Source organism: Bufo bufo, chromosome 2, assembly GCF_905171765.1.
Source record: "Bufo bufo chromosome 2, aBufBuf1.1, whole genome shotgun sequence".
In the NCBI taxonomy this organism is placed as follows: domain Eukaryota; kingdom Metazoa; phylum Chordata; class Amphibia; order Anura; family Bufonidae; genus Bufo; species Bufo bufo.
In genome coordinates this window covers 44001113-44011647 of record NC_053390.1, presented here as the reverse complement: position 1 = coordinate 44011647, position 10535 = coordinate 44001113, and the positions used below count along the sequence as shown (strand labels likewise).

Below are 10535 nucleotides of genomic sequence, written 5' to 3'. Positions count from 1 at the left end.
ATATAATCTTTCATAGCCTTCCTCTCCGGGCCGGAAAGATTGTATAACCGGGTTTTAGGTAGTTTTGCCCCAGGTAATAGATTAATCGGGCAATCATATGGACGATGAGGTGGTAACCCCTGACAACCCTTCTCAGAGAACACATCCATAAAATCTGACAGAAAGGCAGGTAAAGATGTTACAGAGAGGGTAGAGCACCTACTACTCAAGCAGTTGTCCTTACAATGTTCACTCCACTCCACAATCTCCCCGGCCTGCCAATCCACCACTGGATTGTGAGTCACCAGCCAGGGAAGCCCCAATACCATAGGAGCCGGAAGACCGTCCAGGACATAACAAGAGATATGCTCTTTATGGAGGTCCCCTACCTGCAGATGGATATTATGGATGATCTGAGTTAACTCTCTCTGAGAAAGAGGGGAGGAGTCGATGGCAAACACAGGAATAGTTCTGCATACCGGTTCTGGAGTAAAACCCAGAGCCTGAGCAAACCGTGAATCCACCAAGTTGACCCCCGCCCCACTGTCCAAAAAGACGGAACAGATCTCAGTTTTATCGCCCGCCTCAACGGTAGCGGACAACAAAAACTGAGACATGTGTATGGAGGAAACGAATACGCCCAGACTGTTCTCCTCCGCACAATCTGGGGACTCTAGTTTTCCGGCGGCTCTTTTGTTTGTGGTCTCTTGGGTTCTGAGGGACAAACCTTTACAAAATGACCCCTCCCCCCACAACGAAAACAAACCTCTGACCTACGGCGGAACTTAGGAGGATTCACCCGTCTAGTGGCGCCCCCTATTTGCATTGGTTCGACTGGACCATAACAGACCGATCCCTGCCCTATAGAGGCCTCCGTAAAATTTAATAGTCTCTCCCTGAGTCGTCTGTCGATTCTTAAGGACAGTGACATAGCAGCCTCAAGAGACCCAGGGACCTCGTATACCGCCAGCGCGTCTTTTAATTTTTCAGACAACCCCTGGCAGAACTGACTCCTAAGGGCCGAGTCGTTCCATAACGTATCAGTAGCCCACCTATGGAATTCGGAACAATATAGTTCAGCAGACCGGTTCTCTTGCCGAAGTCTACGTAGCTTAGACTCAGCCAGTGAGACCCTGTCCGGGTCATCATATACGAGACCCAGGGCTTCAAAAAACTCCTCCACTGATCGTAAGGCCGGAGAGTCTGATGGTAGGGAGAAAGCCCAAGCCTGCGGATCTCCTTGCAGGAGAGAAATTACAATGCCCACCCGTTGTTCCTCACCGCCGGAGGATCTAGGGCGTAACCTGAAGAACAATTTGCAAGCTTCTCTGAAGGTTACAAATTGGTCTCTCCCTCCAAAGAACCTATCAGGTAAAGCCACTTTTGGCTCAGGAGTACCTTGGTTTCTCGTAGCAACGGTGGAACCCAAGGATTGCTGCTGCAGCACTGTTGCTTTTAATCCTGCCACTTCAAGGGATAACCCCTGTAATTGTTTCGCCAAAACCGAAACCGGATCCATAGTGGAACAGACAAAATACAAAGCAAAACAGCAAGCAAAGAAAAAAAAAAAAAAAGAAATGTCACTTTTTTTTTTTAAAAGGCCAGATATACTGTCACGACCGCTATCCCAGCAGCAGTCGTGACGTACCAGACCGAGGGGAAGGGGGACCCTTATCTACGGATGGGAAATAGAATGGCCACCCCTGACTAACCCTAAGCTGGCACCTGTCTGCCCTGATACCCTAGACGGGGTGTGAACCCGTGCGGCGAGCAGGATGCCTAAACCCTCAGTCGCCCTAACAAGACTGGACTGGGGAAAGGCCGATGGGAGCGCTAGTCACCATCACTCACGTCTAGGAAAACAACAGGGGAAGACAGCAACAAACAAACAACAGCAGAGATAGACTTATCCAGTCACGAGCAGAGAAGGCGATCCCAAACACGACAGTCCACGCCGGACAAGAGCTCCACAGCAACACCATCAAACGATCTCCTTCCAAGGTCAGAGTAGCACTGGAAGTAAGGACTATATCTGGCAATGACTGCAAGTGAAAGTGAAACTAATATAGTAGCTGGGAGTGGCAGACAGGACTCACCTGAGAAGGATGCCTACAAACTCCCAGTCAGGACAAAAAGGTTCACAAGGCAAAACCCAGATGACATACCCTGAACCACGGAGCAAACTCACAAGCTATCGCGAGTAGCAAGTCGCTGCGACCTTCTCCTCCCAGACCTGTCTGGATCAGTCACAGTCGTGACAAGTGTGCAGTGATTCTAAGAGCAACACCTGTTATCTACATGTCATACGGACTCACAGTATTATTTCACTACCACAGCAGACTCCCTATGCATGTTACTGCAAGGCACAGTTTTCTACACCACTATACAGGCTCTCTGCAGCCAGGAAATAGACGTTTTTTAACGCGATTCACCGTGAATAAGTTTGGATCTAATTGAATCTTTTCGGAAAATTTGGTGAACCAGCCGAATCGAATTTTTGACAAATTAGCTAATCTCTAGCGGGCATAGGGTTGTCACCTTTCCCAACAAAAAATAACGGGCAAGTTAAACCACACCCAAAGGGGGTGTGGTTGTGGGGGCGTCGCTTAACACAGGGTGTGAAGTCGCTTTCATACTGTGGCTCCGCAGGAATATTAAAGCCCCCATTAGTGCCCCCAGTAATAGTAATGCCCCATTAGTGCCCCCTCAGTAATAGTAATGCCCCCATTAGTGTGCCCCAGTAAGAGTAATAGCCCTATTAGTGCGCCCCAGAATGAATAATGCCCCCTATTAGTGACCCAGTAGGAATAATGCCCCCATTAGTGCCACCCATTAAGAATAATGCCCTCATAGTGACCCCCAGTTAGAGTAATGTGGCCCTCATCCCCCGGGAGCCGTCACACTGACTGTAGAGTGTTGTGTGAGAGTCCGGCAGCTTTCCTGGGCCTGGTAACAGAGACCGGGGGAGAGGGGAGGTGATAGGAAAGGAGCGCAGCAGAAGAGCCGGGGACAGGAGGAGCGCAGGCCCGCGGCTCGTCTCATTGTTATCCAGCCTGATCTGGGAGTGAGAGCGGCTCAGTCCCGGCGTGGCCGCCATGCTGTGGGGCGAGGGTTTGCTGCTCTAATTCAGCAGCATCTTCGTGCTCCTGACCACCCGCAGCCCCCAGCTCTCCGGCTTTCAATCCATCCAGACCGGCGGCCTCGTCCTCTTCAGGTTCGAGCCGATCCCGGAGCGCCGGCCGCTCACAGCTCGCCGCCGCCAGCTGTCAGGACCGTGAGCGAGCAAGTCAGACAGTCTGCACTGCAGTTTGAAATGAATCCTGTGCCCGGGTCTGAGACAGGCTTGTACCCGGGCACAGGATTACAAACCCGGACTGTCCGGGTCAATCCCGTATGAGTGGCAACCCTAAGCGGGCACCATTAGAAATGGGGAGGGGGGGGGCATGTTAAAAGGAGTGGTGTAGTTTAAAAAAAAATTAAATTGGCAGCGTACACCATCCCCTCTCCTGGGGACTGTGGGCCAAAAACTGGGAAATATAATGTAGCCTGTACAAATTATATACCAGCAGCTGGCCCGAAAAGTTACCAGGTGGCCACCCTATGACAGGACAAGCCTATCCCCTGCCCAAACAGTTGTACCTACAATGTATGGGGGGCTAGGAGGAGGCTTTTCATCAGCTTCTGTTCCACTGTCACGTGACTTAAAGCTCCGGGGAGCCCATACACTATAGGGCGCTGCAAAACTGAATTGGCAAAGAAATTGCCATTTTTGCGACAAGACGTAAACTGTAGGGAACTTTAATAGACTATATCGCCAACCACAATATGGCTGCCGGGTAACCCCCCCCCCCCATACGCAGACGGTGACGTGCTTACGTCACCGCAGCGCCAGGACGCTCTTTTCCCTTCGCCTCGTGTAGCGGGGGTCTGACGTCACTTCCTCTCAGAGACGGTATTGTAGTACTTCGGGCTTCAGGCAGTGCAGACAGGTGAGTGCTGTGTGTGCGGGTGAGCAGCGGCGGCGGCCCCTAGTAAAGGGAAGGACAGATAGGGGTGGAGGGTCCAGTGACCGCAAGCATCCGTAACGCTGCCCTGTTATGGCGGGAAAGTGTCTGGCGGAGGATTAGTTGCGGAGCAGCCTCTCTATGAGAGTAGTGAAGACCCCCACCCCCCTCAACTATAGATGGAGGCTCCGTGCATGTATCCTGTCAGCCGCGGCTTGTGCTCCCGACCAGGTGCCATGTTGTCAGCAGAGGGAAAATGGCGCTAATGAGAGGAAGAGGCGGCGGGATTATACAGAGACTATGCCGGCTATTGTCCGTAGCTACCATGTTAAACCCGCGAAAGGCATGATGGGAACTGTAATATGGTTGCTATGGGCAACACCTCATCCCTGTGCTGTAGATTCCCAGAACCAAGGCACAGTCACGTGTACACAGACCCTCCCCCCTCAATCTGTGTAGTTAATGGATTCTTCCATTGTATTGAGTGCTTTTGAAGCTGTGTCTCTGGGAGGTCTCATTCTAGTTAAGGGGGAGGAGGGGGCGGTGGCGGCTCTGGGACATTGCATTCTAGTAAGGGGGAGGGGTGCTTTTTACCATGGGTCCGTGTGCGATCTGCAAAAAATGCGGATAGGATGTGGACCCAAAATAGGGGCGCGTGCACGAATCCTTAAAGCGCTTTTACATCCAAAGGAGCCTTTATCTAACTTGTGTAGATGGGTCTGTCACCACATTGTGAAGCATGAAAGACCTGGTGCTCTAAATATGACAGTCACGGCATCGCAAACATTTTTCTATATTATTATTATTATTTTTTTCATATCTCTAAGAACACTGTCATATGCAAATTAGTTGACAAGAGGGCGGTTATCCCTGGGATAACGGTGCCCAGACTCGCCCTTCTATGTGGAGCCCCGCACCTCCCCTGGGGCTTGTTCTCTCCACCTCCTTCAGCAAGTCCCTAGATGAAATCCTGCTCAGGCGGACTGCTGGGCTTGCCTCACACCTGCGCAGTCAGCATCTTGCACTGGCTTATTGCATATGTGCAGTGAACTTGATGCTGCTGCTGTCCATAATAGGGTACTAGTTGTGCTGCTGCCTGCGAACTCAGTAGCCCTTTGTGGGCAGCCCCATCGTCGAGTTCTCTGCACTTGTGGAGGGCGCTGACTGCGCAGGTGCGAGGACAGTCCAGCAGTGCGCCTACGCAGGATTTCATGTAGGCACTTGCTGACAAAAAAAAAAAAAGCTGAAGGAGGTGTTGAGTAGCGGGGTGTGCCGGGTTATCATTAGTCCCGGGGACCACCCTTTGGGCTCTAATTTGCATTTGGCTCAAGTGTTTATTCTTTTTCAAAGCTTCAGGTAAAAAATAAAGGACCAAAAGGTTTGATACTACAGGATATCTTTAATATTTGAAAATGTGGTGACAGACCCCTTTTAAATGTAGTTTAGAGGCTCCGTTTTCATTCACCCTGTGACAGTGATTCAAAGGGGGTGGGTGGGAGGCCGTCTTCTGTTGAGTAATCCTTTCTTCTCCATAGCGAGTCATTACATAGGGCTTCTCTCGTCTATCGAGGTGGTGACTGGATTACTCCGGTCCAGCCACCACCAAGCTGGCCCCCTATAGAGATGAATGGGAGCATACAGCGCATGCGCGGTGCCCTCTCCCATTAATTTCTATGGGGCCGACGAAAATAGCCAAGCCAGCCCCATAGAAAATGAATGCGCAGTGCGCCCTCCTTCACTTACGGAGCTCCGTTCTCAATATAGGCTGGGACCCGCACCTATAAGACAATGGGGGCATATCCTAGGGATATGCCCCCGTTGTCCACGATGAGACAACCCTTCAAAGGGGTTATCCACCTTTTACAGACAGACTAATCATGTGATATGTGGGGGTTCGACACCCAGAACCCCCGCCTATTTGCTGTATGAGGAGGCACCGGCGCTCGCAGTAGTGCCATGGCCTTCTTTCTCCTCCCTGTAGGCAAGTGACGTCACGACTGTAGGTCACATGGCCTTCGCGCAGGTCAGCCCCATTGAAGTGAATGGAGCTTGACCTGTGCCCAGGCCACGTGACCTATAATCGTGACGTCACTGGCCTACAGGGAGGAGAAAGATGGCTGGGGCACTACTGCGAGCGCCACTGCCTTCTCAAACAGCAAAATGGCCGGGTGTCGAAACCCCCACAGATCACAGGCTGATGACCTATCCAAAGAATAGATCGCCTGTCTGTAAAAGGTGGATAACCCCTTTAAGCTAGGGGGCTGAGGAAGCGGCTGCAGTGGAGTGCAGCAGCTCCTTCCTACATCTGATTGGTGGGTGTCAGGTCATCAATACGTGATCGGTAGTGGTCAGATTCCTATCTTTAGGATAGGTCACCAATATTTTAGTCCAGTAAACCCCTTTAATTTTTTTTTTAATCTGTTTCAGGATGCCTAAATCAAAGGAACTAGTTTCTTCAAGCTCATCTGGAAGTGATTCTGATAGTGAGGTTGACCTAAAGGTGAGTGTCTGTTAGGACCTGTTCACATGATGGTTTTTGTCTCATGATTAGGGTCCATTCACAGATTTGTGTGTGTTTTGCGGATACGCAAAACATGGACACCGGCAATGTGCGGTCCGCATTTTGCGGACCGCACATTGCCGGCACTTATAGATTATGCCTATTCTTGTCCGCAATTGCGGACAAGAATAGGGCATGTTCTATTTTAGAAATGAATGGGTCCGCAATTCCGTTCCGCAAAATACGGAACGGAATTGCGGATGTGTGAATGGAGCCTTAACATTAATAAGGTAAAAAAATCCATGCAGAGCTTAGTGTTCTGTTTCCCAGTCCTGCGGAGTCCATGAAAAAAGTGTACGCTAAACTGATATATTTTATTGCAATGAAACCCTATGGTGACAGATGCCACCGTATTGTATCCATTTAACGTGTTCGACGTTAAACTTTTGACAAAAACATGATATGAACACCGCCTCAGCATATTTTGTTCTCCACTTTTATTTTATATAGCATGTTATTAGTTTTTCTAAGTTTTATTAAAGCGCTATTCAGGTTATGTCAAGTTATCCCCTATACACAGGGTGATGGTCAATTATTAGATTGGTTGGGGGGGCTGGCTATCGTGAGAATGGGGGCCCTGTACCCCATGATGACCCTCAAAATCAGGCATCCTCAAACTGTTGTAAAACTACAACTCCCACCATGCCCTGCTGTAGGCTGATACCTGTAGGCTGTTAGGGCATGCTGGGAGTTGTAGTTTTGTAACAGCTGGAGGGACGCAGTTTGAGGATGCCTGCTCAAAATGAATGGAGCTGCTGATGTGTGTGCATTGCTGCTTCCTTAAAGGGGTTATCTGGGAACTTAATATTGATGGCCTAGCCTCAGGATAGATCTTCAGTATCAGATCAGTGGTTGTCAGACCCCCGCAGATTAGCTTTTTGAAGTGGCTGCTGCGCTTTTAAGGAGCTGGGTGAGTGCTGCAGCCACCTCACAGCTTTCCATACATTGTACATCAGCTGTGCTTGGTATTGCACTAGAATAGGGCTGAGCTGCGTCTAGGCCATGTGACCGATGTACGGTGACGTCACTGGCCAAGCAACAGGCCTAAGCGCTCACTGAGTGCTGCAGACTCTGACCAGCTGATCGGTGAGGATTCCGAGATTCAGACCACCCTGGTCTCATATTGATGACCTATCCTGAAGACAGGCCATCAATATCAAATTCACGGGGGGACCCCTTTAATCTCTAGGGGGGTGCCAGAATTGTCAGTACAAATGGAGTACAGTGATCAGCTATTTTCCGTTGTACTGACTTTTCATACTCAGTAGTTCTCTTTGCTTAGGTTAACCAGCTCCCAGAGCTAGTATTGAATTACCAAATCCTCCACCTGTATTGGAGGAGTCCCACGTCGCATGCTCCTGCAAAACCATTGTTTGCTTAATTTGCACTGAAATTCTGCAACAAAGAGCAGAACGATGTTAGTGAATAGTTTTAGCAAGCTCTGTTCATTCACGGCATAAAATATCACCCCCACATTATAGGCATGGTGTGGATTTTGGTAAGGTTTTTTAGACTCCTCCCACAGCATGTGTGATGCTAGCACATTATATTTTATATATTTAGCAAAATCTGCACCAAAAACAGCATGTGTATCGAAATTTTGCAAAGTCTTGCTCCGGTGTGCCGTTAAGAGAACGCAGTGTTTACACAAGCGCTGCGGCCTCTTTGAACAGGTTGTTTTTTTTTTGTTTTTTTTCCATCTGCCATCTTGTCTGTTTAATTACGGATTGATGCATTAAATCCTCTATTTTGTTTTAAGGCAAAGAGAAAAAAGCAGCCCCCACCAGAGAAGGAAAAGCCAGCAAAGAAGCAGAAGTCCGGAGAGAGCTCCAAAGGCTCTGCCTCCACTAAACAGAGCAGTAGCAGCCAGGAGGATAACATGTTCCAGGTATGTTCCCTTTGTTAAACTTTAGACTGGCTGTGTGAACGCAAAGAATTGAATTGAAATTGTGTGTAACAAATTGGAAGATATACACATGCATGCTCGGCTAACTTCTTGCAGGAGATAAACCATTGCAATAGTCGAGTAAGCTCCATGTGTACTAGACATGGGAGTTGAGGCCGGCCTGTTCATGTGAATGAGCCTTGCTGCAGATGACCAGTGTGCTGCTGTGCAATGAGAAACTGAATGGTAAATCACCATGGTGGGCCCTTCATTCTTGGTATCGGTGAGAGAGAGATGAGAGATGGCATTATTATAGATCTTCTCAAACTATGCACATAGATGTCTATGAACAAAGTTTTTTTTATTTTATTTTTTTCCTTTCAGATCGGAAAAATGCGGTACGTTTCTGTTCGTGACTTCAAGGGAAAAGTTCTGATTGACGTCAGAGAATATTTTATGGACAACCAAGGAGAAATGAAGCCTGGAAGGAAAGGTAATGCGTACATCAATGCCACTGTGATTGGGGCTGAAGGGCAGCATTTAGTTTTGGTAAAATATTGCATTAGGGCTAATGCACATTAGTCTGCATCCAATTCGCTTATTTTTTTGGATGCGGACCCATTCACTTCAATTGGGCCGCAAAAGGTGCCGACAGCACACTGTGTGCTATCCGGTTGTCCATTCCGTGGTATCTGCAAAATGTGGAACGCTCACGGCCGGTATCCGTGTTTTGCAGATCCGCAATTAGTGGACCATAAAACAAGCAATAGTCGTGTGCATGAGCCCTTACTGTTGACCTCTGTGTGTCTGTCTCTACGGGGGGGGGAAGAGTTGTGACCGGGTTGGGGTTCTTGGATGGTGGGCAGCGGGTGGGTGTGATTCTTTTCATAGGTACCACACGCTAGGAGGCATACTTTAGAAGGGATCCAATCCTGAAATACCCCTTTAAGTGTTTTCCCATAAAGGACCCAGTAACTTTTTTGTATGATGATCTCTCCATCGCAGCCTGATAAATCGTTGTGTTTTTACAGGTATCTCTTTGAACCCTGAGCAATGGAACCAGCTGAAGGAACAGATGTCTGACATTGACGATGCAATAAGAAAACTGTAACCCTCCATCCACTGGCAGAGAAGCCTCCTTGTTCTAGTTTTAAGCACTCTTTTTACATTTGCAACTTTGTTTTCTACTTTGTTTTACAAATTATTATTCTTTTGGATTGCAACCTGATTTGTATGATGACGCATTTTTATGTGCATTAAAACAAGGCAAATTTGAAATGCAGTTTGAGCCTCAATTTACAACTGGAGAAAAGAAACCTTCCTGCCGCTGCTTATCCAATGTGTGTTCGTTTTCTGCAGAGTTGTGCATCACGTTATTTATATGAATTCCTGTAGGGAATTTCATTACTGTTAACAGTACAATGGAGTGAAAGGTTCTCAGCGTAGGCCAGAAATTGATGATCATGTCCTTATTTTGAAGTGAATGTTTGAATTTTTTTTTCTTTAGAAATGTTTTGTAAAATCTTGACAATTCAATAAAAGCCAGTACCAATACAATGAAAGTAACTTAGATGAGATGCGTTTTAAACCTGTGACTTCTGAGAGATATTGGCCATTGTCGAAAGGTGGGTGTCGCAAATCACTGTCATTGCTCACTTATTATAAAACAGTCATGCTCAACTTGCTGCCCTCCAGCTATTGCCAAACTACAACTCCCAGCATGCCTGGACAGCCTACAGCAGGGCATGATGAGAGTTGTAGTTTTACAACAGCTTGAGTGCCCTATTGGGCATCCCTGTTATAAAGGAATTGTCTAGGATTTAAAAAAATGTCAGTTTTTTTTTCTAATAAGAAAAAAAAGGACCTGTCCAGAGCTCAGCTGCAATACCCACCAGATGCTACCGATAGACAAGCAGGCTTTTTTTTTTTTTTTTTTTTTTATAAATTCTAGCAGTACTTTTAACATGAATATTTGGCCAAATGCTCATTAATTCAATGGGGACGATCAGCTACTAGTTACATAGGGCATTGCTTATCCTAAACTGGGAAACTGAGATCTTGCATGTAAATAATCCAACCTATTTTAGCCATGTTTTCCAGGACGTCC

General features: G+C 47.7%; 1 protein-coding gene across 1 annotated transcript; it reads left to right on the top strand.

Annotated features, from left to right (window-relative positions):
* The first annotated feature begins 3846 nt into the window (after window positions 1-3846).
* SUB1 (SUB1 regulator of transcription) lies at window positions 3847-9710 on the top strand. Its single transcript, XM_040421005.1, has 5 exons — window positions 3847-3968; window positions 6411-6483; window positions 8303-8431; window positions 8813-8921; window positions 9460-9710. The coding sequence occupies exons 2-5, from the start codon at window positions 6412-6414 to the stop codon at window positions 9537-9539; spliced, it is 390 nt and encodes a 129-aa protein (XP_040276939.1). The 5' UTR covers window positions 3847-3968; window position 6411; the 3' UTR covers window positions 9540-9710.
* Window positions 9711-10535: the final 825 nt, after the last annotated feature.

What these genes read in the sequence shown, in the direction of transcription:
- SUB1 (XM_040421005.1), top strand. Translation starts at nt 6,412, where the DNA reads ATGCCTAAATCAAAGGAACTAGTTTCTTCAAGCTCATCTGGAAGTGAT. An exon ending in ATAGTGAGGTTGACCTAAAG is followed by an intron (nt 6,484 to 8,302) that starts GTGAGTGTCTGT and finishes TTTTGTTTTAAG; the next exon opens with GCAAAGAGAAAAAAGCAGCC. An exon ending in AATGAAGCCTGGAAGGAAAG is followed by an intron (nt 8,922 to 9,459) that starts GTAATGCGTACA and finishes GTGTTTTTACAG; the next exon opens with GTATCTCTTTGAACCCTGAG.